This window comes from Notamacropus eugenii, chromosome 1 (assembly GCF_028372415.1).
Source record: "Notamacropus eugenii isolate mMacEug1 chromosome 1, mMacEug1.pri_v2, whole genome shotgun sequence".
NCBI classification, from domain to species: domain Eukaryota; kingdom Metazoa; phylum Chordata; class Mammalia; order Diprotodontia; family Macropodidae; genus Notamacropus; species Notamacropus eugenii.
Genome location: NC_092872.1, coordinates 46732375 through 46759047, shown reverse-complemented (window position 1 = coordinate 46759047; position 26673 = coordinate 46732375). Strand labels below are relative to the sequence as shown.

General features: G+C 47.1%; 4 protein-coding genes and 1 long non-coding RNA gene across 8 annotated transcripts; 3 read left to right on the top strand and 2 right to left on the bottom strand.

Moving 5' to 3' along the window:
• The first annotated feature begins 2065 nt into the window (after positions 1–2065).
• Positions 2066–9429, top strand: CORO1A (coronin 1A). The gene is made up of 11 exons (XM_072598668.1): positions 2066–2173; positions 4159–4357; positions 6289–6411; positions 6663–6792; positions 6902–7086; positions 7260–7379; positions 7783–7887; positions 8036–8181; positions 8281–8338; positions 8699–8914; positions 9157–9429. Exons 2-11 carry the CDS (start codon positions 4160–4162, stop codon positions 9259–9261), a joined length of 1386 nt encoding a protein of 461 aa, XP_072454769.1. The 5' UTR covers positions 2066–2173; position 4159; the 3' UTR covers positions 9262–9429.
• Positions 9430–11935: 2506 nt separating this feature from the next.
• On the bottom strand, positions 11936–13768 carry BOLA2B (bolA family member 2B). Of its 2 annotated transcripts, none has more exons than XM_072598756.1 (3): positions 13470–13768; positions 13244–13341; positions 11936–13156 (listed from the first exon to the last, which is right to left on the bottom strand). In XM_072598756.1, the coding sequence occupies exons 1-3, from the start codon at positions 13530–13532 to the stop codon at positions 13057–13059; spliced, it is 261 nt and encodes an 86-aa protein (XP_072454857.1). In that variant the 5' UTR covers positions 13533–13768; the 3' UTR covers positions 11936–13056. The 2 variants fall into 2 exon arrangements, with proteins under 2 accessions (XP_072454857.1, XP_072454865.1); XM_072598764.1 differs by having other exon boundaries at positions 13244–13303; positions 13470–13669.
• A 60-nt stretch (positions 13769–13828) lies between these two features.
• Positions 13829–16592, top strand: SLX1A (SLX1 homolog A, structure-specific endonuclease subunit). The gene is made up of 7 exons (XM_072598740.1): positions 13829–13936; positions 14124–14326; positions 14604–14655; positions 14767–15081; positions 15182–15309; positions 15411–15501; positions 15589–16592. The coding sequence occupies exons 2-7, from the start codon at positions 14130–14132 to the stop codon at positions 15616–15618; spliced, it is 813 nt and encodes a 270-aa protein (XP_072454841.1). The 5' UTR covers positions 13829–13936; positions 14124–14129; the 3' UTR covers positions 15619–16592.
• A 3968-nt stretch (positions 16593–20560) lies between these two features.
• Positions 20561–26630, top strand: LOC140497588 (sulfotransferase 1A1-like). 3 transcript variants are annotated; one of them, XM_072598718.1, is made up of 9 exons: positions 20561–20756; positions 21669–21715; positions 23381–23529; positions 23736–23861; positions 24101–24198; positions 24497–24623; positions 24732–24826; positions 25813–25993; positions 26302–26630. In XM_072598718.1, exons 3-9 carry the CDS (start codon positions 23382–23384, stop codon positions 26412–26414), a joined length of 888 nt encoding a protein of 295 aa, XP_072454819.1. In that variant the 5' UTR covers positions 20561–20756; positions 21669–21715; position 23381; the 3' UTR covers positions 26415–26630. The 3 variants fall into 3 exon arrangements, with proteins under 3 accessions (XP_072454819.1, XP_072454825.1, XP_072454829.1); XM_072598724.1 differs by lacking the exon at positions 20561–20756 and adding an exon at positions 21232–21347; XM_072598728.1 differs by lacking the exons at positions 20561–20756; positions 21669–21715 and adding an exon at positions 23172–23310.
• LOC140497614 (uncharacterized) lies at positions 21632–23408 on the bottom strand. The gene is made up of 2 exons (XR_011964782.1): positions 23319–23408; positions 21632–21777 (listed from the first exon to the last, which is right to left on the bottom strand). It is a non-coding gene; the product is annotated as an uncharacterized lncRNA (long non-coding RNA).
• Positions 26631–26673: the final 43 nt, after the last annotated feature.

Here is a 26673-nt window from a genome sequence, read left to right as displayed (position 1 = left end):
ATTCTCATGAAAAGAAGCTTATCATCTCTCACGAAGCAGCCCATTTGTTCCAGACTGGGACAGCTCTGACTGTAAGAAAGGTCTTCCTCACATCAAGCCAATCAGCCTCCCCAAAGAGTAACAGTTTAAATTTTTACTCTACTTCTTACTACGTAGGTGACCTCGGGCAGGCCATTCCCTCTCTACACTTCAGTTTCCTCACCTATAAAACGATGGGGTTGGACTAGATGACTTTTATGCTTCCTTTTGGCTTTAAGATCTATGATCCCATAAACTCCCAATTGATTCTGCCCTCTGCAGAGACATGGGAAGGAGGGGGTAGGGACACAGCAGCCAGGGAAGGAATGTAATCCCTCTTCTTCATGACTGTTTTGTTTTCTCTCTAAATTTTATCTTCTTCAAATGAAATATTTCTAGTTCCTTCAAATGATAGGATTTCTAGACCTTTCACCATCTTAGTCAATCTTCCCCTAGAAATTCACCAGTGTTTCAATGCCCCTCCTCAGATGCCCTCCTGTCATGAAGCTTTCCTTATAGTGCTGCCAAGACATCCAAGCTAGCCATTACATCACATAGTTTACTTACTATACGTATAAGGACCTTAAATGTTTTTCTTGTCAACTTCTGACCATCCAAGTTTCTGCTTTCCTATATTTGTTCTGAGGTACAGCCACTGTGGTAATAAAGAAGACAATTAAGGAATGGTACCTCAGTTTAATCCAGTTTTAGCATGGAAATTGCCAGATAATGAAGGAGAATTATATTGTACATATAAACATGAATTTATGAGACTGGACCACTTAGCCCTCACCCGCAGCAAAAATCTCTTCAGAGACTACTGACCTAGAGAAAATGTATTGGAGCTGCTTCTAGAGAGATTTATGTTAGACTTTGTGAAAGCCTTCCTGACTGTGATGGAGTGACTGAGTGAGGGGAGTGTGGTGGTAGCATGAATGCTCTCCTTCATCAGAGACATCCAGTAGATATGAGATGGAGTGAGGGTAGAAGGAGGAATGGCTCTGAGGGGTCCCTGGAAGCTCCTGTTAATCCTTCTCCAAAAGTTCAGGAGTCTCCTCCTTTTCCTCCTTTAAATCTTTATTCAATCAGTCACTGATCAAGCATTGATTAAGAGTTTACTATGTACAAGATTCCTGGTCTATCCCCCACCCCAAGTGTATCCCTTTCCAAGGTGATTTTGGAACTAGCTGCCTTCTCTTCCTCAGGGAGTCAGTAGTAGAGACCTGGAAATTGGTATTTTGACATTTTGACTACCCAGGCCAGTGCTTTTAACTACACAAAACCTTGAGAGCCCAATAAGTACCTAGGTTAAGGGAGTGGTGGGATACTGGCATTGAGAACGCTTGAAGGTGCCTGCCTTAACCTCATGCCGGAGGCAGTAGGGGAACGGAATAGATTCGATAGGAGACTCCTGCCTGTGGGACTAATAATACTAATTATACAGAACTAAGAGACCTCATGAGACTGAAGCAAAGGGAATCAAATTGGGGGGTCAGGGGGAGGAGGAGGAGGGAGAGAGAGAAGGGATCCGTGCATTTGGAGATTAAAAATATGAACTCAAAGGGTAGTGTGGTGAAGTAGTGTGAGCCTGGGATTTACAGAGTGCTTGGGTCTAAATTCTAACCCTAGCTCATGTCAAGGCCTATTACCTGCACAGCCTTGTGAGAGTCACCCAGCATCTCTGGGCCTCAGTTTCCCCATAGGTAGAATGAGGGGATTCCTCTAGGGCTCCTTCAAGCTCTGGATGGAGGATCATATATAATAGGATTGAGAATCCCTGACCAGCCCCACCTAAAAGGAGCACAGGGGAGCGGCCCGATCCCTCAAAAACCTGTCCTGAAAAGGGTTCACACACTACTGCCTCATCTCCATCTCATCCACTCTGCTGGTGAACTTTGCCTGGGGCAGGATTGGGGAACTGAGACCTAAAGACAGTTAAAGGAAGAGTAGTGGGCGTGCTCCATTTCATAGCCCGGCCTCCTTCCCTCCCCAAAGGGGTGCTGCCGTTCTTAAAGGGGCCGGGCTAAGCCGTCTGCTTCTCATTCATTGTCTTGACAGGAGCATCCTTTGCCGGGCGGGTGGTGTCTCCCAGGCTCCGGCTTCAGCTCCTTCCTCCTCATCAGGCCTGGTCTCCCTGGATCTCAGTTTGCATCAGGTGAGCCTAAGGGACTTAGGGACAAGAGGGGATATGTCCACGGGGAGGCTTGGAGGGTCTGGCCATCCACCCACCTACCAGCCACCTGTGGGTGTGGGTTTGCGTGTGGGAGAAATGTAGGCTGTGGGGACAGAGATGTCAGAGTTATATCCCCACCCCAAGTATTTGTGTGCCTCCCCTATGTTTGACTATTTCTGTGTCTGTGTGGGTGGGGTGTCTTAAGAGGCTTCATTGCCAGCCCTGGATCACTGTAGAGGTCGAGTTGGGGGGATGGGAAGGGAGGAGCTTGTGGGTGAGACTCTGAGTTCCATCCCCACCCCCACCCCCTCCAGCTCCCCTGGAAGAGTCCAAGGGAGCAGGCCTGAGAACAAATCCCCCAGAGTATGGGAGGTGTTCGGCAGAGGCACAGAAGACAGAAGGATGAGCAGAATGTTCAGAACTGGGAGACAGGAAGAGGTTTAAGAGAAAAACAAGAAAACCCTAAGTTCCCCTTTCTGTGGTTTTTGAGCCCTGCAGGGTACCTGGGGTGGGAAGGGGGACTGGGTGGGGCAGCAGCTTCCTGCCTTTCCTTCCCCCACCATAAAAAAAAAAAAAAACCCATCAAATCAACCTAGGCAGGTTCAACTCAAGAGCTTGCCTTTCTTAAGCTAAAGACAGACAGGATCCTCTGCCCTGTGAGTCGGAGGGATGAGTGGGAAGGGGGTCAAGATCTAGGGCAGCAGCAGACCTTTGTGTCCTTCCACCCATGGCTCCCCTACCCTCTGAGGGGCACACAACCTGTTGCCCTTGCTGTCGATATCCCAGCCAGTGCTCTGGTTCTTCTAGCTCAGGTCCAGAATCCTCAACTTCCCTCTCCATTGAGGCCTAGTTTGCTAAAGCAGAGCTTCCTAGGAAGAGGATGGAGGGACAAGAACAGGACTCAACAGTCACACCACCTCCTCGAGGACAGGGGCCAGTCAGGGATGGAGATCTGGGATCATGGGGTATATGGGGGTTTAAGGAGAGAAGCCTCTGTATATCCCTGTGGATTGAGCAGGTAGTGCAAGGTTTTGGGGAGTAAGAGGGAGGGCTGGAGCACCATGCTCTGATCCAGTAATGGAGGAATTTTTCCCAGCATGGGAGGGCCTAAAAGGAACAGGTATCAGATGTAAATGAAGCTTGGCCTCTCCTTTAGGTCTAATCTTCATGGCCTCCTGGAAGGGGGGGTTTCCCTGCATCCTCTGAGCCTCTAGTCTCTAAGGTACCAGGAGAGGGGCAAAGCAGCAGAAGGGAGACCATTTCTAGAAAGATGTCTGCTGGAGAGAGGAGGGGATTTACAAAGGTTATCCCCACTATTCTCTGGCAGCAGTCATTCATTCAAGTCCATGGATCACCTACTTTTGTGCAGGGTTTTATAAACTAGGTGCTATGAGAGACAGAAAGATGCATGAATATGAACCTATCTCCGCTGTCATGCAGGGTAGTCAAGTTAGGAAGATGAGACATGAAAAGATAATTAACAAATGCTAGATGATGCCTAAATGCCAACTGGGTGGCACAGACAGCAACATGCTGTAGGAGTGGAGGAAGAAGAAATCGTGCAGTCCATGTGTGCAGATGGAGAGTGGGGAGATGTCAGGCAGAGGGACAGCCCTGGTAGACATGGGCACACCAGTGAATGGAGAGCCCAGGGTTTCTGCAGGGTGGAATGTCATGGGAAACAAAGGTAGGAAAGGTAAGCTCATGGAAGGCCTTGAATACCAGGACAAGGAAGTCGAACTTGATTCAGTAGTCAAGAGGATAAAGGTGGTAGAGGGAGGTATCAGAATCAATGCTTTGCTATGGAAATTTTAGAGCTAATGTGGGAGAATGGTCTGGAAGAGGGAAGACTGGAAGCTGAGAGATCAGTGAGGAAGCTGATCTTTTAGCTCATTTCCTTTGAGCTGGGAGAAGGTGGGAAGCTCACAGGACCCCCTTTGAGTCTCTCTTCATATGTCTACCCCCAGGATGAGCCGACAGGTGGTACGAAGCAGCAAGTTCCGACATGTGTTTGGGCAACCAGCCAAGGCTGACCAGTGTTATGAGGATGTTAGAGTCTCCCAGACCACTTGGGACAGTGGGTTCTGCGCTGTCAACCCCAAGTTTATGGCCTTGATCTGTGAAGCCAGTGGGGGAGGGGCCTTTCTGGTGCTGCCCCTGACCAAGGTAATGAGATCCTGGGAGATGGGAGAAACCAGAAGGGTAAACCTTCTATGGGAAAGGGGATAGGAAAATAAAGGTCCCCTCAGCCCCCTGAAGCCCTCAAGTAGTAAGGAAATGTCCCTCCTCCAGGATTTTAGAATCCAGCAAATTTAGACCTCCAAGAGAGAAGAAATCTAATCCAACTTGCTTAGAAGAGATAAAGTCCAAACAGGATACTTGACTTGTCCAAGGTCATGATTATTAGCTGACCTAGATCTAGACCCTGTCTCCTTTTCACCTTCTTCCATTTCTTCAGGTGGTCTCATTTTAGGGATACCACCTGGGGAGGGAAGGGAGTCTCCACAGTGCACCAGAAGAAAGCTAAAGGACCAGCAGAGAATACCTTAAGAAATCTGGTCAAAGGGACAAAAACAAGATACTCCACATTACCCTCCCCATCTCATCATCTGTGGGTCAGCTGGTCTTCTGCTTCCCTATGAGCTCCCATAGGGACTTACTGGGGACTAGGAAGGGGTGGTAGTGGGGGACCTAGCTTAAGGGGATCTGACGCCCCAGCCTCCCTCCTCAGCTGTGCTTCTGCAACTTGGGCTGGGGGGATGGGGGTAGTCTGAAGTCTGAGGTTGTTACCTTAAAAGGGCTGATGGAGACAAACAGAAGAGGAAGTGGTTTTGGGTGCTGAGAGCTCAGCCCTTGGCCTCCCCCACCCAACTCTCTACACCGGAAACCTTGCTCAGCCTGCAACCCCCAGAAGAAAGGCCTTGTTTCCAAACCTCCCACACCTTGCTGTAGGCTACAGGGTACAGGTTAGGGGGTTCAAGTACCTTAGCCCTTTCCTTCTTCCATAGACATCCACCCTTCACTCTCCAGGACATTCCTCCAGGTGGTCCATTACTCCAGCTTCAAGGTCCCAGTCACAGGGATTTAGCTCCCTCTCCACCCTCTTCTACCCCTCCCCATAGTTCAGCTTCCCTTCTCAAATCACCACCACAAAGAAAACAGAGAAGCCCCAGATCTTCAGAGGAAAAGACATGCTAGAACAGGGGTGGGGAACGTGTGGCCTCAAGGCCACATGTGGCTCTCTAGGTGCTCAAATGTGACCCTTGGACTGAATCCAAACTTCACAGAACAAATCCCCTTAATCAAAGGATTTGTTCTGTAAAACTTGGACTCAGTCAAAAAGTTGCACTTACGGACCTAGAAGGCCACAAGTTTCCCATCCCTGCACTAGAAGATGATCCTTTTTCCACTTCCCACTCTTCTAGGCTTGAAGGGAGGGAACGGAAGACCCTGCCTCAACTCCAATGAATCTTAAGAATATGGTGGGATGGAAAGAACTAGGGAGAATTCTAAAGTCAGAACTGGAAAGTACCTTGGAAATCCTCTAGTTCATTCCTTTTATTTGATAGATGAGGAAACAGAGAGGGAACATGACTACCCCTGGGTCACACATCTGCTGAGTGGCAGAAATAGGTCCTAAACCTCCTCACACCTAGTCCAGTGTTCTTTCAACTACTTTCATGATGTTCCTCCACCCCAATTTGGACATTCCCTCCCACCCATTATCCATCCACTCATGCAGTTAGGTTCCTTTTACAAAGTGATCTGTGGTCAGCACAAGAGCCAAAGAGGCCTTACTCCCAGCCACCCAAGGGCACATTGCCCCAGTTCCCTCATGAATATACAGGTATAGCTGTTCTATTTCTCCCATCATCACTATGCCTTGCTGCCCAAGGGAGTCGTAGATACACACACTCCTTTGGTATTTTGGATTACCTCCACCTTCCTCTTTTCTCCAAGCTCGGATGTGAGAGGAAGGGCAATATGGAGGACATACTCCATAATAGGGGTCATACGGCATAGAGGGTCTAAGGCTGGGCTCCAGGTTGGTCTGTTGCAGGAAAACCTGACCTCTTCCCTGACCTCCTATCTCTCAGACTGGCCGGGTAGACAAGAATGTGCCCACTGTCTGTGGTCACACAGCTCCAGTCCTGGACATTGCCTGGTGTCCCCATAATGATAATGTCATTGCCAGCGGCTCTGAGGACTGCATGGTCATGGTGAGTTGGGGGGGCTAGAAAGGGAAGTCCCAAGGCCAAGGCCAAGAAAGGCAGGGGGAGGAGCTAGGAACCTGAGGGAGGTGTCACAGAGTCCAAGGACCTGAAGAACAGGGATGAGAAGAGTACAGGAGAAATGGAAAGTCAGGCGAATCTGTGCAGGTCACTCTTTAGAGCAGAGGGCAGGAAAAAGAGAGCTGGTCACAAGGGAGGATGGGGTCAGAGAAAACAGGATCCCTTCTCTGTCCTCTCAGGTGTGGGAGATCCCTGATGGGGGCCTGACCCTGCCTCTCCGGGAGCCAGTGGTCACACTAGAGGGGCACACCAAGCGAGTGGGCATCGTGGCTTGGCACCCGACTGCCCAAAATGTGCTGCTCAGTGCAGGTATGAGGTGGGTGTAGGTGGGGGGACTGGCCACAGCCATATGGAAGAACATGGAACATGGAATGGAGGACATCCTTTAGGTTTTCAGCCCCTTCACCTTTTCCCACAGGCTGTGACAATGTGATCCTAGTGTGGGATGTGGGGACTGGGTCTGCTGTGCTGACCCTGGGCCCAGATATACACTCAGACACCATCTATAGCGTGGAATGGAACCGAGATGGATCACTGCTCTGTACCTCCTGCCGGGACAAGCGGGTCCGGGTCATTGACCCCCGAAAGGGCACAGTTATAGCTGTGAGTAACCCACAGGCTGTGATTTTCTTCCTCTACTTGTCCTCACCCCCTACCCACTGAATGCCTCCCTATATCAAGCAAGGATCCTGTTTCAGTGGGGAGGATTCTTTTCCTAATGATCTCCTCTTTGGGCAAGATAAACTTGACTCATTCCACCTCACATATCCCTTCAGGAGAAAGAACGTCCTCACGAAGGAACTCGGCCAGTTCGTGCTGTGTTTGTATCAGATGGGAAGATCCTTACCACAGGTTTCAGTCGAATGAGTGAGAGGCAGGTGGCCTTATGGGACATGGTGAGTGAACACCTCAGGCTAAAATTGGGGGAAAGAAACAGATTGAAAGGGTGAGACAATATCTTCTCCACCCTCAGGAGGCCCATGAGGAAGGGGCATGCCCTGAAAGCCTAGTTTAGTGATCAGAGCCTGGGAAGAGGCATCCAGGGACCTGAGCTCTAGACCCAACACTGCTAAGGATTTCATATATCACATTACTACGTTGCTCTGGGCTTCAGCTTTCTTCTCCATAAAATGATGGAATTGGACTAGTTGATCTCTGGTCTTGCTCAGCTCTTACATTCCGAGAGCTCTTGTATGGGCTAGATGACAAAAGGCTTTTGGTTATAGGGTAGGCTCCCTTGGGGAATGGCCATGACAGGGGCTGATGGCTGAGCCAACTCCTACATTCTTGTCCCTGCAGCAGAAGCTTGAGGAACCTCTGTCCCTGCAAGAACTGGACACAAGCAGTGGGGTCCTACTGCCCTTCTTTGACCCCGACACCAACATCGTCTACCTTTGTGGCAAGGTGGTTAGGCTATGCCAGGGGGTTATGGGGATGGGGCAGGAAAGTGGGAAGGGGAAAGGGCAAGAGGACCTACATGTGGAAGCCTTAGGCCTTGGGGATGGGAATGTGGCATTTCTCTGGGCACTTAATTCCCTGCTTCCACCCCCAGGGGGATAGCTCCATCCGTTATTTTGAGATCACAGCAGAGGCCCCATTCCTGCACTACCTGTCCATGTTCAGCTCTAAGGAGTCCCAGCGAGGGATGGGCTACATGCCAAAGCGAGGCCTGGAGGTCAACAAATGTGAGATTGCCAGGTGAGGGATCATCCCTTGGCCTGGTTACCCTTTCCTTCTTTATCCCAAGTCAGCACTGACCACTAGGCAATTTTGCTCACCAAAAATACATTCCTACAGATTCTACAAGTTACATGAGCGGAAGTGCGAACCCATTGCTATGACTGTGCCTAGGAAGGTGAGATTCTATGCCTCCCCCATACAGCTTTATCTAGCTTTCCATCTTCCTTCCTTGATCTTCTGGGTCCCATTCCCTGGGGAACCAGCCTTTCCACTCAGCTGCATAATGGGATGTCATAGATTAGGGTCTGGGAAGATGGTCCTGAGGGTCCAACATGTCCATGAGGAAGGCTGTTGGGGTAGCAATGGAGGTGGGAGTAGGGAGGTATCTCTGAGTCTTATAGCCAGGATATCAGTGATTTCACATCCAGAGTAACAGAAATGAGCTTTAGGCTCTCACTACCCCCAAAAGCCAGTAGAAGATGACCCCTTGTGAGGTACACCTTGACCCTACCATCCCTGCACCTTACTCCCACAGTCAGACCTTTTTCAAGAGGACCTGTACCCACCCACGGCTGGACCAGATCCTGCGCTCACAGCAGAGGAGTGGCTAGGGGGCAAGGACGCAGGGCCCCTACTTGTGTCCCTTAAGGATGGCTACGTGCCCCCCAAGAGTCGGGAGCTGAGAGTCAACAGGGGGCTGGACAGTAGCCGCAAGCGTGGGACCACAGAGCCCAGTGCAGCCCCTAGCACGGTAAAAGGGGCTTTCCAAAGGGGAAGGGATGGAGAAGAGTTCAGGTTCATAGCCCCAGCCTAGAGGAAACGGGAGCAGCAATGGCCAAGGGTGAACAAGGAGTAGAGTGAGGCAGCCAGGTATGGGAACTGGCCAGAATGAAGGTGAATCCTAGGGAGGATAAGAGGTAGAGAGCATATGGGGGTGGGGTTGGCGCCGGAATCAAGGCCAGCATCTGAAGTCCAGGCTGCCTCTCTTCCCAGGAGGCTATGTCAAGGCTGGAGGAAGAGCTTCGGCAATTAAGGGCCACAGTGCAGCAGCAGCAGAAGCGCCTAGATGAGCTGGAGGAGAGAATCACAGGGAAGTAGTTGGCCCTAGTACTGGAAACCTGGCTGGGCCCTGCCCCATGGGCAGAAGTCACTGGATGAATTAAGTCTGTGAGAGCACCCCCCCTTCCCCCTCCCATGTCCCCATACCTTATGGGATGGGGTGGGCCTTACAAGCAAAGAAAAATAAAATGGTTTTATTTTCTGATACCTCCTAGACTCTACTAACTCAAGCCTTTCAAAGGTTTCACCGAACCTTTGTGGCTCTCTAAAGGGAGTCTAGGATGCCTCACCTGGGCAAAGATGGGGAGACTCTGAAAGCACAGACAAAACACAAGAGCTGACATTCAATTTCCAGTTTAGACAGCAGATTTGATTTTAGCACACCAACTTAAGTTCTGAGGATACGAGTCAACTACTTGGCAAGCCAGAATCAAAGTTTGACCATCAGTCTTTCCGCTAAGTCTCATCTGACTATTTTGTGAAGGATAGAGAGCTTTAGTGACCTTGTGGCGCAGCATCCTAAAATGTCAGAAGGGGAAGCATGGACTGAGAGATAATCTAGCTTAATCCCTCATTTTACAGATGGAGCAGCTGAGACCCAGAGAGGAAAAGTATCCTATTTATGGTCTCGCATTAATTAGTAGCAGATCCAGGGCTAGAACTGTGGCTTTTCAGCCACACTGCAGTCAAGACAATTTATGTGAGGGCTGCTGTAAAACAAAGCCCCCTTTCACCCATTCCCTGATTCCATACAGCACGTCCTTTAGCCCTCTGGTTAACAATTATTCCCTCCTTTGACTGTAGCCAATTTCAAAGCAGTCACTCCAGGAGGCCTTCTACCTATTCTAATTATACTATTGCGCAAGACACTTAGGGAAATTCTCCTTTGGGGTTGCCTTTAGAGCCCCAAGGATATTCTTCTGGCTATCTTCAGTGGCAGATCTTAGGCCCTGAGGGTGGGTTTGATTTCTGGAAAGCGCTGAGTCATTCAGAGATACATCTGAAGAACAAGGCAGGTGGGCAGGAAGTTGAAGGAATTCCATTTTTGGTCAGAAATCAAAAGTAATGATAAAATACTGAGATGGGTTTCCTTCTGTGGAGTATAAATTCATAGCGCTTCCCTAAGAGGAGCATTGGAATCACAGACTCTCAAAGGTGGTCCAGCCCCAACTCAGACAAGAATCTTCTCTACCACACAGACTGACAAGGGACCACCTAGGTTCTGTCCGAGGACCTCTAGAAGGGAAGCTCTACTTCTTAAGGCAGCCCATTCCCCTTCTGAATGCCCTAAATGTTAAGAAATTTATCCTGACTTCAAGTCTAAGTATACTTCTTTGCAACTGAGCCCTCTAGGGCTAAGAAATCTGCTAAGACTTCCACAAGATATCACTTTAAATACTTAGAGGCCACTATCTTCTCCCTGTGAAGCCCCTGCCCCAGAAGCCATCTCTTCCTCAAGCTGCACATCTTCATTTCCTTCATCTGATTCCTACAGAGCATGGACTTAAAAGACCTTCACCATTCAAGCCAGATTTCGGCTGTTAACTTGCCCATATATCTCTTTCTTGTCCATAATCATGGGAGACTTTTAAAAAGTGATCTTCTAAGACCTAGGTAAACTATGTCCACAGCATCCCCAATCTATCAATCTAGTAAGCCTGACAAAACAGAGAATAAGGTTAGTCTGACATGACTCGTCCCTTGTGATCACTGCTTTCGTTATATATTCACTGTCCCTTTAATAGTGAATTTTAGAATTTCCCCAGGAATCAAAATCAAAGTGAACTGCTTATGTGTGTATATATACTTACATATGCATTCATGCGCATACACACACACAGATTTTGAGAAACATTGCTTGTAAAATGACAGCTGGATAAGGTGGCCCCTTAGAATCCTTTCCAGCATTCTAGCATGCTAAGAGTATGTATTACCTCCCAAGAGGATTGACTTGAAAAGTAATATGTTGGGGCATATGAGCTATGGGCTGACTGTCAAACAATTAGCCTTACACTCAGTTAACACTAAGGATTGGAAAGCTTTCGGCATGAGCTAACAAGCTAAGAGTCCTGTTAGGGGCTTATCTCAAACCCCAAGAGGAAAGGGTCAGCTCATACCACAGCTGTGCCCAGGACTCAGCACACAGCAAATAAGAACTTAGTTCTTTCTGTACTTATTCCCATCAATCAGTCCGCAACAACTCAGAGCCTGCTGGAAAGCACACGATCCAGGATCTGAGAACGAATCTGAAGTTTGACTTGGCACTGCCTCACCATGTGACTTCACATAAAGTTACTTACTTCACCATACCTAGCCTTAAGTTTCCTCCTCTATAAAATGAACTAGATAACCTCTAAAGTCTCTCCCAGGTCCCCCCCAAATCTGTTTCTAAATTTGGTGACACACAGTAGCAGCAACTCCCAGCAGCCTCAAGTTAGGAGTCTTCCAGAAAGAGAATGGGTAAGTGATCACTGTGCCCAGCAACTGTTTTAATCATCTAAGTGGTAGTAAAAGTTAACATTTATAGAGCATTTTAAGTGGCAAAGTGTTTTCCATATTATTTTATTTGATCCTCACAACCACAGATAAGGAAATGAGGGAGGTTAAGTGATCTGCCCAGGCTCTCAGGCCTTTCAGACTCCAACTCCAGTGCTATGTACCACACTGCTGGCTCCATCAGGACTTTCTTTAGGCCCAGATCATTCAGAAAACCTTTTCTTTTCAAACTTACTTTAATTGCTATCCTTTATTTTCACATTGCTTTCATTTCCAAAGATTAAAAAAGGGGGGAAGGGGAATCAGTTCAGCAAAACTAATCAACATAACAAGGAGGACCATTTTCTCAATCCTTTTTGAGGGGCAAGCCTGGTTGTTATTAACTACACAATGATCAGAGTAATTTTTTGGAACACTTTTCCAAATCATGGGCTAATGAAACTTGCAGAACTGGGAGTGGTTTCGGACCTCAGAAAGTGACCCACAGCACAGTCAGATGAAGCCGGGATACCTGAGAATCAGCAGAAATTCTTCTTTTCCAGATGGCAGTGCAGGCAAAGGAAAGACATCGGTGTTGAGTCAGGAGACCTGAGGGTCCTAGTTGTGGCTCTATTAACCTGCTTCCTGATACCGTGCCCCCCCCCCCCCCAAATCTTTCCTTTCTCTCAGTCTGTTTCCTCTTTAAACAATGGCTTGGTATCAACAGTTTCTAAAGTGGCCTTCGGTTTTAACATGATATACGTAATTCAAGGACACTGCACGAGAAAAACCTGGTCCTCCACCACTCCAGGCTCGAAAGGAAAATTTCCAGCCACCTCATAGTTCCCAGAGTTGCTGTTACAACACTAAGAAACCAAGCATATGATTTCAGGGGTACAAGGAACTTCCCTTCAGAGTCTTCAGCCTTCTAGACAGCTGGGAAATCCCGGGGGTGATTTCTTCATATCCCAGTTAGTAACTTCAGCTTGAGAAAATAAACCAAGAAGGAGCTGGGGCTGGGGGGCTGGAGGTCTGGAGGGGGAAACATGGGGGACTCATCAACAGCAACCTGGAAAGCACCACAGCCCCCTGGCCACAGACAGGACCCCCTGTGAGGGGGCCAAAGATTCACAGGCGCCTAAAGGCATCCCTCCGAGGTCCGTTCCTGGCTTACGTTAGAGAAGAGGGCCGGCCAGGGGGTAAAGGGGCTGACACGGGCCCAGAAGGCCAAGCGCGGTGGACGGACGGACGGACACATAGACACTGACACAGAGACACAGATGCGGGGGGCGCCGCGGGGGCCGAGAGGTTTAATGTCTTAATGTGGAGGTGGGGGGGTCTCCGGCCCCGCTCGGCGCCTCACTTCTGCCGCTCCTTGTCCCACTGCTCAGGGGTCAGGGTCTTCTGCTCGAACGCGTGGATGTGCTGCAGCTCTTCCGCCAGGCAAGAGTTCACCAGCCTGCCGGAAAGCCAAGGTGGGGTCAGAGGTCACTGTCCCGGAGAACTGTGGGCACGCCCGGGGAGCGTGGCAGGTGGGGACACTCACCTGTGTCTCTGCAGCAGCGGCTTCCCCTGGAACTTGGAGGAGACCACGAGGACTCGGAAACTAGCAGCGCAACGGGAGGGGGTCGTGTCCTCCACCTCCTGCCCGGGGAGGGAAGGGTTAAGAGGATGCCCTCTGACCCCGCTACTCCTCTTCCCCCCACCCCCACAGCCACTCGGGTCCCGAGTACACGTGGGGGGGAGTGGACTCGCCCCGCCCCCGCACCCACCACGTGCTCCGCTGCCAATTCCCGCAGTAGTTTCTCCCGAAGGTACTCGGCGCTCAGCTCCATCTCGGTGGCCGAATCCCAGGCCGGTCCCAGGACGCTGAGTCGGGGCCTCTTCCGCCCACACTTTCGTCACTTCCGGGGATGCCTTTCGACGTACAACTTCCGCCCTCAAGATACCGTTCAGGCTTTGTCTCCCTAGTCCCACACTGGTCATTTCCGCCCTTAAGACACCTCTAGCTGGTTGCCATTCCAGTTCCATGTAACGTCACTTCTGCCCTTATTATTACCCCAAGGACCCGCCATTCCGCCGTCGCTTAACCGTTAGCCAATCGGAACCTGCGATTTGGCCCACGCCGGAAGTTGCGCTGCTAAACTTTGCTCCTGGTGGGCTCCCGATTCTTTTCGGAAAAGCCCCCTCCCCCCGTTTGTATTTTGTGGCCCAGTTTCGACGTCACGATCGTAGCCTGGTGAGGGTCCCCCTCCCCCAATCTCCCCTGCCCTGCGCCTCAGGCAATGCGGCGACCCCCAGGAACGAAGCCCCTGGCCGGGAAACGAGCCCGTCTGGGTCAGAGGCTTCAGAAAAACCACACCGCAGCCATGACAGCGACTCCCCGGCTTCGGGGTTACCCCTGATCTTTCTTCTGTCCTCTGCAGGCTACGATGGGGCCCACGGACGCCTCTCAGGCGGTGAAGAAGCCACAGCCATTCTTCGGGGTCTACCTCCTCTACTGTCTCAACCCCAAATACAGAGGCCGCGTCTACGTGGGCTTCACGGTGAACCCCTCTCGGCGAGTTCGGCAGCATAACGCCGGGCGCAAGAAGGGCGGGGCGTGGCGCACTAGCGGCCGAGGACCTTGGTAACGGGCGCCAGGGGGCGGGGCGGGGCGCCAGGGGGCGGGGCGGGGCGCGCTAGCGGCCGAGGACCTTGGTAACGGGAGCCAGGGGGCGGGGCCTGGCGCCAGGGGCGGGGCCTGGCGGGGACGCCACGCCTCCCAGCGGAGCTGGAGGGGCGGGGCCCACATGGACCTGGCGCGCCCAGTCTGGCCAGGCCTAAGTCCGCCCCCCCTTACACCGGAGCCCCCCAGCATCCCCAGACCTTAGACAGTGCCCCTGACTCCCTTGTGGTCTCTGCAGGGAAATGGTCCTCATCGTCCATGGCTTTCCGTCCGACGTGGCTGCCCTTAGGGTAAGGGGTCCGGCGGAGAGGGGGTGGGTGAGTGGGGGGCGCAGGGGCGGAGGGACAGGTTGGGGAAGGACGGGAATGAAAGCCCTGGTCCTCCCCCTCTCTGCCCTTCAGTTCGAGTGGGCCTGGCAGCACCCTGCGGCCTCGCGTCGCCTGGCCCACGTGAGTGGCAAAGCTAGAAAGGAGGGGACCTTTCTTTTCCACCTTCGGGTACTGGCCCAGATGCTGCAGGTGGCCCCCTGGAATCGGCTGCCCCTCACCCTGCGTTGGCTCCGACAGGACTTCCAGCAGGAGCTCAGCCCTCCGCCTCCCCAGCACATGCCCCTTGCTTTTGGCCCTTTGCAGCCAGGCCTCCCTCCCAGAGCAAGGAGAGGGGTGGGCATGGGAGCAGACGGGGTCTTCTGCTCTCTCTGCCAGCAGCTAGTCCAGGTGAGACAGCACAGTCTTCCCTCAGCTATGGGGGCTCGGGGGAAGCTTTGCGGTGGTGTGCCAGCGGTAAAGGAGGTATTCTCTCCTGGCTATCTGGCAGGATAAGGATGGACCCCTGTGCTGTCCTCACCCCAACTGTCTACTGAATGCTCACCTCATCTGCCTTGCTGAAGAATTCCTTCAAGAGGAACCTCAGCAGCTTCTGCCCCTGAAGGGCTGCTGCCCAGGGTGAGGGGGAAGCTAGACGCTCTTGGAGCTCAGGAGAAAAACGGTTTATGTCGCTCCTCCACTAAATCTCTCCTTTTGACCCACTTCTTTTTTGTGTGTAGCTGTAAGAATACTTTGTTGTGGGGAGACCTGATCCATCTACACCAGGCATATTCTAATAATGTGGAAGACGTGCAATCCGACCTTGAAGAGGTAGGAAATGTGTTTTGTGGGCCAGACTAATTCTCCCTCTTTTCTCATCCTAGGCCTAACTCTTGACTTTCCCATTTATCTCCACAGACACACTGGACAGACGAGCTGAAGACTTAAGAGGTCATCGTTTTCTGCCTTAAAAGACCTAGGGTTCCCAGGAATCTAGTTTTATTTTCCACCTTCAGCAGGCTTGGGGGGATTTTTAATCATTTTTATTGGACACATGGAAAAGGCTAGATTTGGAGTTAAAAGAGCTGGATTCAAATTTTAGTTCCAAAACTTACTAGCCATATCACACTAGAGCTGTAGAGTTGTTAATGTTAGGTCTTACAATAAAGAGACTAAGTGAAATGCTGGGCTACTTTAGGGTAGGGAAAAAAGGAAGAAACCTGGGATTGGGACAAAGAGAAGACAAATGTGCTTTCTTACGTATGGGGGTTTAGCTTAGAGGAGACAAAAACAGTATTAGGAAGGGAAGGAAAGCTGGCACAGGCTTTCCCTTCCTGTAGGTGGGAGATTATCCTAGGAGAACAAACCCTACAGCAAAGAGAGCAGCTACAGGCACCTGACATGAGGACTCAGTGCATTTAGTTCCTGACCTCCACTTTGCTTTAACTCTCTTAGTGCTAGTGACCAAAGGGAGAGCTCACAGCTACCTGGAACAATTGAGGAGAAAAGGATCAGGAAGATAAGAGCTGGATGGAGGGGCAGGGAAGGGGAGGAAAGAGCTGGTGTGTCAGACTAAGATCTGGCTCAGCACTCCAATGAGAATGGACATTCCTTGAGATCAGGGATTGTCTCAGTTTTCTGTTTGTTTCGCCAGCATCTAGCAGAGCTTAGCACCTAGTAAGCACTTTAAATCCTTCTTTATCCATTCATGTACTTTCAATAGTGTTTCTAAATTCCTAATGGAGATTAATCTTCAGGATTTGGGAATGAGAAATTGTAATTCACAAAATCATGTTATTCTGTATTTTAAAAATATTTATGTTTTTAAATATCAGTGAACAATCATAATAATAAACAACCATTTTTCTGTGAGGGTTATACTGAAAGTTTCAGGTTTTCTATAAAAAAGATAAAATAATGAATGCATGGTTTATTATTATTACAAACTAATGTACCATTTACTGACTTTTTAAATATTTGAACAAGTTGACTAATCTTTTTTCTTAAATTTTTCCAATATTCTTCATAATCTCATTATTACAGATATCTAAAGATTTTTGAATAAGAAATATTGTTTAGTAGTTATTTTAAAAAAAGAACTATAACCATTAGCAGTGAACACTATTGGGTAGCATTCAAATTGAACTCTTTTAGCAAAGTTAACAACATTACACAAAATGATAGGACAAAATTGCCAACTTAATAAGACTCATTTTTTCCCCAGACTTGTTATTTCTTGGGATACGACTTATATAAGATTTGTATAAAATGATGTGTTATGCCTACAAACTTATAAATAATATTTCTTTGCAAAATGATTCACTGTCAGCAGCAGGTAGGGCCACACATACTTCATAATACCGCAACAAGCCTAATTAGATCTTGATGCCTTCTCTTCTCTGTATTCCTGTTCTGGTTCCCAGAAATGTAGAGCTTTGACTCCATATGTTGATCTTTTCTGCTTTCGTTTATCAGTCAATAACTAGTAATGTCTTTCTATTCAGCACACTTCTTCCTGATTGCTCAACTGATCTTTCATTTGGTGGGGGCGTGGGAAGTGTCCTACATAGAAACACTACACTCAGTCAATGAGCGTTTGCACTGTGCTGGATACTGGGGATACAGCTACAAGAGAGTTCTTGCATTTCTACCAAGGGAGAATCTCTCCAACTGACTCTCCCAATTCCCATTGCGGTCTATGACACAACCATTCCTCTGTTCACCCTAAGGCAGAAATCTTTGAGTCATATTTGACATCTTTATCTTGCATCTGAGGATGTGTCCTTGCCAAATAAATCTTGTCCATTTTTCTTTCATAATCTCTTTTCCAGTCCTCTTTTGTTCTCCATGTCGACTGCCACCACCCTAGTCTAAACTCATTGGCATGTACCTTATTCACTACCAAAAAAAAGGCTCACAGCTGAACTCTCAGATTAGGACTTTAGGGACAATAGACACGCTCTTCCTTGAACACAAATCATTCACCTGTCCAGACGTCTTCGATGACTCCCAATTTATAAGGTCCAAGTTTCCAAAAGTATTCCTCCTCTACTTTCTAACATCTGGATCCCCCCACGATCTTGGACAATCTACAGCCCGTCTTTGGGCTTTAGTTTCTTCCTGAAAAGCAAGGGGTTCAGAGTTGAAGCCTAAGCTCCCAGCTTCTATATTCAGTATCCTGTGCATTTTCTAAGTCTAGTCAAGCTGAGATAGCTAAGTAACATTCCATAAGAATTTTAAGCTGTAGTTTCTGTTAGGCATGAGTTAGGAGAATTTGTTTTGCTTGACTACATATTTCTGTAATAGGTTTATTTTTCTTCTCAATGTGTGAGGGAGGAGAAGGTAGGAAGGAGAGAATTCAGAACTGAAAATAAAATGGAATTAAAAACAAAAGAATATCATGCCAGCTGCCGTCTGCATGCTTTTTTTACGCCTGCTGTTTTGTGGCCTTGGACATCATTTCCCTTCGGCCTTCCTGAGTCCTACAAGTCCTGTCTCCTCTGTGACATATATCTTCTCAGACCTTCCTGACTCCAAGATCTCCCTTTTCTCAATTCCTCCTGATGAGGGCTGGAAGGGGAGTGTAAGGTCCCCATGAAGACCAGAGGTGCCAGGGGCAGGTCGTCTAGAGAAGAATTCATGGACTCATGCATTGTTGAGGTCAAGGTAAAGATTTATTACACTTTCCAGCAACCAAGAATTCTTAGGCAACCAGCAACTTTAGCAGGGTATAGGTAAAGTTTACACAGGATAATATATAGTGTCACTTGTGCCAAATATGCTAACCAGGTGCTTTGGGATGGGATTAGGGAGTGAATAAGGAGTGGTCAGTTCTTAAAGGAACATGCACTTTTGGTATCTACTGTGCCCAAATTTTATCCAAAATCTGGAAATAGCCCATGGCGGGGCTACCTAAAACCTGTGGTTTTAGGTCTAAAACGTCACTAAGTCAACCAACAGGGCTGGCTCAGAAATACCAGGCTGCTCTCATCAATGTCCTGTTAGACAAGATAAATGTAAGGGAGCGTATGTATGTCTAAGTCTAGGATACATGTGATTGGTCAGTGAACAGTAAATGCCATTATGACCCAGGGGCCTGTTAAGCCAATTAAGCCTAATGAGTTCCATGGGTGCATTTGGCTACTACAGCAGGGAGGGAGATAACAGGTTGTTGCTAGGGCAGGCTGTGTCCTTGGGCTGGGAAGAAACTGCCTGGGATTGTGTTTTGAGGCTAGGGAGAAATGTGACTTTTAAAGAGAAATGTGTTGACCCAGCAATATCGCTACTAGGATTATATCCCCAAGAGATCATAAAAATGGGAAAGGGTCCCACAGGTACAAAAATATTTATAGCAGCACTCTATGTAGTTGCCAAAAACTGGAAGTCAAGGGGATGTCCATCAATTGGGGAATGGCTGAATAAATTATGGTATATGAATGTAATGGAGTACTATTGTGCCATAAGAAATGATGAACAAGAAGACTTCAGAGAGGCCTGGAAGGACTTATATGACCTGATGCTGAGTGAAAGGAGCAGAACCAGGAGAACTTTATGCACAGCAACAACCACAGTGTGTGAGAGTTTTTTCTGGTAGACTTAGATTTTTGTAATAACACAAGAACTTCTTACCAAAAAAAAAAAAAAATCCCAATGGAGGATCTCAAGGCAAAATGCCTGCCACACTCAGAGAGAGAAATATGGAAGTCACTCACATATTGTAGCAGATCATGTTTGTGTATGTGTATGTGTTTGTGTATCATGTTCTGATTTGTTATACGATTTCTTTCATTTATCTTAGTCTGACTACATAGCATGACTATAGTGAAAATATACTCAATAGGAAAGTATATGTAGAATCTATACAGAATTGTATGCAGTCGTGGGGAGGGAGGGGGGTAGTGGGGAGTAGGTGGGGAGGGATAAAATCGCAATTGTATGGCAGTGATTGTTAAACATTACAAAATTAAAAAAAAAAAAAAAAGAGAAATGTGATTTTAGAATTGAGGCCCAAGCACATGCCCCCAAGCACCCCATCAGCACCATCAGCACCACATCAATTAGTTTGTAACATGCGATTTAAAAGAATCCTACAAACACTGTGTCATATGTATTAACTTGGTTGCCCCTGCTAAACTCTTAGCTTCCTGAGAGCTGCCAGGCCATGCCCCCAAGCACCCCATCAGCACCACATCACTTAGTTTGTAACATGCGATTTAAAAGAATCCTACAAACACTGTGTCATATGTATTAACTTGGTTGCCCCTGCTAAACTCTTAGCTTCCTGAGAGCTGCCAGGCCATGGTTTACACTATTTCTGAAGATTCAAAAACAGCAAGTAGTGTACTCTCATTAAATGATAAAATTCAATTCATAGACATTTATCATCTTTTGAGTGCCAAGCACTGTCAGGAGCAGGGGATACAAAGAGACCAACAGCCTGCTCCGCCCCCACAAAAAAATCCTACAACCTCTTTCATTAAGAAGCTGACGTCGTATATTCTTAATTTTTATTCATCCTTATCCATACCTGGTCCTCAAAACACTGTTAAGGTAGCATATGTATTGGACCCATTTCTTTTCAGCCAAAAAGGCTCAAAAAGGTTCAGAGACTTCCTCCTGATCACGCAAAGTAAGTGTGGCATGGTGTCAGGCCCTGACTCCAAACCCAGCTTGATTTTTAAACTAGAAGACACTAGGGGGAGAAGGAACAGTTTAAAGATGGGAGGTATTTACGCAAGGGAACTGAAATGCCTTCATTAACTCCAAGCACCAAGAACTGTAAAAATTCTTGATTTGACAAGAATTCAGAATTGGGGGCATCCTGCCCTGCCCCTTTCATTCCCCATTGCCCCAGTTTAGCTCACTTTTTATATTACATCGATCCAAGTCAGAGAGAGGTTGGCCAGCAACTCCAGCTTCCTCTTGCCCCTCCCTTCCTTCTTTCATCTAAATCTAAGTACAGCCCCTTTAGTTATTTGTACCCCGCCCATAGGTGGCCCACAAAACCTTTTAACCCGAAGCACTCAGTCTTCTCTCCAAGACACTGATTTCCGTACCCGCACATCTCCAGATCCTGGAAAATTCAGGTTAGTAGAGACTTAGCAGAGAGTTTGGAGGGGAGTTAGAGAGAAGGCCCCACTCTTTCCTTCTAGAGGGATTCTGCATTCTTCCACTTCCAGTAGATGGCTCTAGCACTTCTCTCTTCTTTCCAATGACACCCTTCAACATTCTCCAGGCTCCCCTCCCAAATCATACATACCTTTAGTGTTCACCACAGCTCCTGCCTTCAGGTCTGCTAATCTTGGCCTGATTTCTTTTACTTAGTTGATGCTAACCCTGGGTTTTTTTCTCTTGTTATCTTCCCAAGCTGATAGGTTTATTGTTTTGTCTTGCTGACTCAGGCTTGGGTTGAGTCCATACTCTTAATACTGAACTCTGATCCTAAAAGAATTGTTTAATTCAATGGGCTGACCCTGAAAGGAATCATGCTTTTAATGTTTAACAGACTTTCATGGGAGTCTTTTGCAAAACTACATAAATACAAACTATAATGAATTGCTTGCATTCTCAGTGGGGATGGGTGGGGAGGGAGGAAGGGAGAGAAGTTGGAACTCCAAAGTTTTAAAAACAAATGTTAAAAATTGTTTTCTTATGCAACTGGGAAATAAGAAACACAGGTAATGGGGTATAGAAACATATCTTGCCCTACAAGAAAATAGAAGAGATGGGGATAAGAGAAGGAAGGGGTGTGATAGAACGCAGAGTAGATTGGGGGAAGGGGTAATCAGAATGCATAGTGTCTTGGAGTGGAGAGGGGAGAGATGGGGAGAAAATTTGGAACTCAAAATCTTGTGGAAATGAAAGTTGAAAACTAAAAATAAATAATTTTTTAAAATAAAATGTTTAACAGCTGGCTCTTAAGAGGGGGGGAATGTAGTATGTCACAGTCTTAAGTTTAATATTCAGTGTTAACGTTTTCTTCATCACTTTCAATCTAGACAAGGAAATCAAGTCCTGATTTGTAGTGTTTGCCAAGTTCTGAAGTGTAAGTATTCATACTGAAAAGTCAAAATCAGCCTTCTGGTTTGAGCTGGCTCCAGTGGAAATCTGGGTAGAGATGAAGAGATGAAAAGTGGGATTTAGTGGATTAGATTTGTAGAAGTAACGAAGAACATCCACAATCCAAAAGCAACTACAGAAGGGATGGCAAGGCTGGAGAAGTCTAAGGAAGGACTGAGAATGGAAAGAAAAGCTCTAGAAATAATGGAGATTAATCACAGACACTACAGAGAGTAGCTACAGTGAAGGGAGAACAGCAGTTGACACATGCAGAAATTCACAAGAAACAAAGTTCAAGAACAATAAAAATGAACTAAAGATCCTGGGGCAAATCAGACTTCACAGGCATCACTGAGACTTGGTGGGATGGAGTCTGGGATAGGAATACCTACACATATACACATATATACTTATACATATATGTCTGTATATATGTCTGTTTATCTATCTTACGTATCTTATCGAGAGTGCACAGGGTGAGCTGAATATGAAGGGATGATATCCAAAAAAGAAAATTAAGTGTTGAGAGGAATGCACTAAAAAAGAAAGGGAGAGGTTGAATGTAGTAAATCATCTCACATAAAAGCAAGAAAGAGCTTTTACAGTGGAGGGGAAGAAGAAGATGACAGGGAATAAATGAGCTTTCCTTTCATCAGATTTGACTTCAGGAGGGAATAACATACACATTCAATTGTGTATGGAAGTTTATCTTACCCTACAGGAAAGCAGGGGGGAAGGGGATAAGAGAGGGGACATAACAGAAGGGTTGGCAGGTTGGGGGAAGGGGTAGTCAGAAGCAAACACTTCAGTAGAGGGACAGGTCAAAGGAGAGAACAGAATGAAGGAAGGATGGGACTGGATAGAGGGAAATACAGTCTTTCACAACATGACTGTTAAGGAAGTGTTTTGCATAACTACACATATATAACCTATATTGAATTGCCTACTTTCTCAATGAGGGTGAATGGGAAGGGGTAAAACTCAAAGCTTTAAAAATGAATGTTAAAAATTGTTTTTACGTGCAACTTGGAAATAAGATATATAGGCAATGGGATATAGAAATCTATCTTGCTTTACAGGAAAACAGAAGGGAAAGGGATGGGGGGGGAGGTGATATGCCTCTTTTTGTATCTCCTGTATGTACCACACAGTGCCTGACTCATAGCAGGTACTTAATCAGTGTTGACCAACTCAGGACACAGTGGCTATCTTTAAATATATGAAGGGATGTCTCGTAGAAATAAGATTAGAATTGTACCACTTGGTTCCAGTTGTCAAAGCCAGAAGCAAGGCAGAAGTTTCAAAGAGGCAAGTTTAGGCTTGAAGCAGGAAAATGCCTGAATAATTGGACCTGTGCAGAAGCAGAATAGTAGCTTAGGGGGCAGAGGCTGTCCCTGCCTACGAGTCTTAAAAATGGAGGTTGGTTCATTCACTACTTGCAGCGTACACAGGGACTCCTTTGAGGCTTGCGCTGGACTGGAGACTCCGCAAGTCCGTCACCCCACATGACTATGACAGAAGAGTATGCTCAGTTGAAAAAGTGGAAAGGGGAAGAGGAAAGCAGTCATAGAAGAGGAACAGGTACATACAAAGAAGGCTCCATGGAACCGAGGTAACTGATGAGTCCCTGATCTGATGATTTGCCTTTCAGAATGGAGTTGATCCAAGACAGTTCTCGGCCGCCGCTGGTGCCTGTGAAAGGTATTCCAATCATCAAGTACTTTGCTGAAAATTTTGAACTGCTGAAGGATTTTCAGGCCCAGCCTGATGATGTTCTCATCAGCACCTATCCCAAGTCTGGTGAGCAAACTCTACCCAGCCGAGTTCCAGTACCCTTCCTGCTCCCTTCCTTCTCAGCTCTTAACAGCTGGGCATAATTCACAATTCCTGCAGGGTCTTTAGTCCTCTAGTATTTGCCACCTCCCTGCAATTCAGATGTCTCCTTCATAACTTCTGATATAACCAAGAATTTCTCCTATTCCCCTTACTTCACATTCTCATTGCAGGAACAACTTGGGTAAGTGAGATCCTAGATATGATCTTCCATGGGGGTGACCAGGAGAAATGCCAACGGGCCCCAATCTACATCCGAGTGCCATTTCTTGAATTCAACGTCCCAGGAGTCCCCACAGGTAACTGAGTTGCTAGTGGGGTGGAAGGCAGGAAGGGCTAAAGAAAGAGGAAAAATTAAAGAGTGAGAACCTAAGGAAGTTGAAAAAACAGAAGATGTACTGGAGGAGGTAGGGGGGTGGAAAAGAGGCAGGAAAAATGGGATGAGGCCTACTGCTTGTACTGTTGGCTGAGTCAAGAAAGACTTGGAGAAATGATGTGCCTAACTGCCTCTACGAACTCCACTCATTCTCTGCCTTAGGCTTGGAAACTCTACAGGAAACACCTGCACCTCGAATAATAAAGACCCACCTGCCTCTGTCACTGCTCCCCCAGACTTTACTGGATAGAAAAACCAAGGTAAAGGGGTAAAGATGCAAGGCAGATGAAGGAAGCAGGGAGTTCCCAGCCATACCAAACTCCCAGGGATAGAAGGAAAAAAATGGGTGCTGAAGAGAATTCTACATACCAACCAAAGATACTTCTTCCAAGTAGTTTTTGGGGTTTTTTTGTGGGGGAGGACTTGGAGGGGGAAGAAGAAAGGATTTGATTACCAACCTGTCTAGTGTAAGAATAATCAAGACCAATAGGGAATGCTGGAAAGAACCAATCCCTACTCTGGACTAGGCAATGTGGGACCTTCTCTTCCTTACTCCAGATCATCTATGTGGCAAGAAATGCCAAGGACGTGGTAGTCTCCTATTTCAACTTCTATAAGATGGCAAAGGTACACCCTGATCCTGGGACCTGGGAGGAATTCCTGGAGACATTTATGGCTGGAAAAGGTAAGATATGATTCAATGGGGGGTCAAACTGAAGATGCTTAAAAAGGATGGTGTAGACAAAGGAAGAGAACGGGGCCAGGTTTTAGTATTTCTTCTTCCTCTAATCAGTATCCTATGGCTCCTGGTACCAGCATGTACTGGAATGGTGGGAGCTGACCAAGCGGCATCCAGTTCTCTACCTCTTCTATGAAGACATAAAGAAGGCAAGATTTTCCCCATCTAAGTAACATTTTCCATTCCCTGCCAATGTCTCTAGGAAAACATTTCTTACCAGGAAATCCTGAGACCATACCCTCCTATCCTTGTTCCCCGCACCTTTACAAACTATCAAACTGCAGGTATTGAGAGTTTAGGTTGGGCACAAGAAGAGAACCTTCCATACACTTCTCACATTGCCATGACCCTTCCATCCTAGGAAGGCCATGCCAAGACTTCTATCTGAAGTCTTCATCCAGTAATTCAATTCCAATCATTTTCAACCTATCTTCTCCAAAAGCCTTTTTAACCAAAGGTCAGGGAGTTTCTTACGGTTCAAATCTAGAATAATGTTGAGACTGGTTCACTGAACCCTGATACTAGCCAGTATGGATTACGAAGGTAACCCCAATGCTCTAGTCCTTCATCAAAATTAGATAGTGAAAGTTGGGAGTTAATTTTTGTGTCCATGACCTCTTGGGCAGCCTGGTGAAGCCTACAGACTTCTTAGAATGTTTTTAAATAACTGAACGAAAGGTTTGATTTCAGTTACAGGTTGGTGGAAATAAAAAAGTAGTTTTTCCCCATCCAAGTTCATGGGTCCCCTGACCTGTATCCACAGAACCCTTGAGTGTCTGTGGACCCCAGGTTAGAACCCACACTAAAGATTAGGAATAAATAAAGAGATAAAAGATCAGTGCTCTGAGTGATCTAACTGTAGCTCTGGTCACCCTCTAACATTACAGGCAAGACAGTACAGTAGAATAGACAGAACTGGAAATGGGTTCAAATCCTGCCTCTGAGGCTTACTACCTGTATGAAATTGGGCAGGTCGCTTACCTCCCTTATCCTCAGTTTCCCCATCTGTAAAATGAAGGGAAAAAACTTGACCAAGCCTCTGAGGTTGTTTCCAACTTTAATCACAATCCTATGATCCCTGAGTTTGCCAACCCTCCCAAACTCAAATTCGCCTTCCATTGTCACCATTCTCCAGGATCCTAGGAAGGAAATTCAGAAGATCGCAGAATTTGTGGGACGGCCACTGCCAGAGGATGTCCTAGACCAAATTGTCCAAAAGACATCTTTCAAGAAGATGCAGGAGAACCCCATGGCTAATTATAGCACCCTCCCCGATGACATCATGGACCATTCGATCTGTCCCTTCATGAGGAAGGGTAAGCTCTATGAAAGGAAAGGAAGGGGCCGATGGATTGAGATCCCTAAGAGTAGAAAAAGAAATTGAATAGAAGCTAGGGTTCCAAGAGAGGCCTGCATTCTGTGGATACAGACAGCCGACAGCCAAGTGATTATAAGAATATAGGGTGAGAGGGCCAGAGGAAGATTCTAGAGCTAAGCAGCTTGGGAAAGAGGGGCAATGGAAACCTAGGTCTATCAGTTCCTGTCAAGCTAGTCATGTGCAAAATCTAAAGGAGAAGAAAGTAGCTTCACTCATGGTACATTATCTCTTCTTCTATCCTCTTAGGTGCTACTGGAGACTGGAAAAATGTCTTCACTGTAGCCCAGAATGAGAGGTTTGATGCCCACTATGAAAGGAAGATGGCTGGCTCAGAACTTCACTTTTATAACGAGCTCTGAACGGCAGCAGGAAGAAAGGGTCATCAACCCATTCATACTTCTGCACTGGCCCCCAATTTCCTTCTATCCAGTAATCGTTTTCAGCATGCAAAATTAGCTCCCTTACAATTCTAGTAAGAATAAAAAATCTAGCTTGCTCTTAGTGTTACAGAGTTCATTCTGCTCAGCTATTGTAAACACTGTCTCAGTCTAAAAAATAAAATGATTTACACCCTAGCTCATGAGTCACTCTTAGAACCAAAGGATAATATGCACAGCT

Bases quoted from the DNA above. Each gene is read 5' to 3' on its own strand.
- SLX1A (XM_072598740.1), top strand. From the start codon at position 14,130: ATGGGGCCCACGGACGCCTCTCAGGCGGTGAAGAAGCCACAGCCATTC. The intron at 14,656-14,766 runs GTAAGGGGTCCG...TCTGCCCTTCAG, and splicing joins CCGACGTGGCTGCCCTTAGG to TTCGAGTGGGCCTGGCAGCA. The intron at 15,502-15,588 runs GTAGGAAATGTG...TTATCTCCACAG, and splicing joins TGCAATCCGACCTTGAAGAG to ACACACTGGACAGACGAGCT.
- LOC140497588 (XM_072598718.1), top strand. From the start codon at position 23,382: ATGGAGTTGATCCAAGACAGTTCTCGGCCGCCGCTGGTGCCTGTGAAA. The intron at 24,199-24,496 runs GTAAAGGGGTAA...TCCTTACTCCAG, and splicing joins TACTGGATAGAAAAACCAAG to ATCATCTATGTGGCAAGAAA. The intron at 24,624-24,731 runs GTAAGATATGAT...TCCTCTAATCAG, and splicing joins GACATTTATGGCTGGAAAAG to TATCCTATGGCTCCTGGTAC.
- CORO1A (XM_072598668.1), top strand. From the start codon at position 4,160: ATGAGCCGACAGGTGGTACGAAGCAGCAAGTTCCGACATGTGTTTGGG. The intron at 7,087-7,259 runs GTGAGTAACCCA...ATATCCCTTCAG, and splicing joins GAAAGGGCACAGTTATAGCT to GAGAAAGAACGTCCTCACGA. The intron at 8,339-8,698 runs GTGAGATTCTAT...TTACTCCCACAG, and splicing joins CTATGACTGTGCCTAGGAAG to TCAGACCTTTTTCAAGAGGA.
- BOLA2B (XM_072598756.1), bottom strand. From the start codon at position 13,532: ATGGAGCTGAGCGCCGAGTACCTTCGGGAGAAACTACTGCGGGAATTG. The intron at 13,342-13,469 runs GTGGGTGCGGGG...CTCCCCGGGCAG, and splicing joins AATTGGCAGCGGAGCACGTG to GAGGTGGAGGACACGACCCC. The intron at 13,157-13,243 runs GTGAGTGTCCCC...GCTTTCCGGCAG, and splicing joins CCGCTGCTGCAGAGACACAG to GCTGGTGAACTCTTGCCTGG.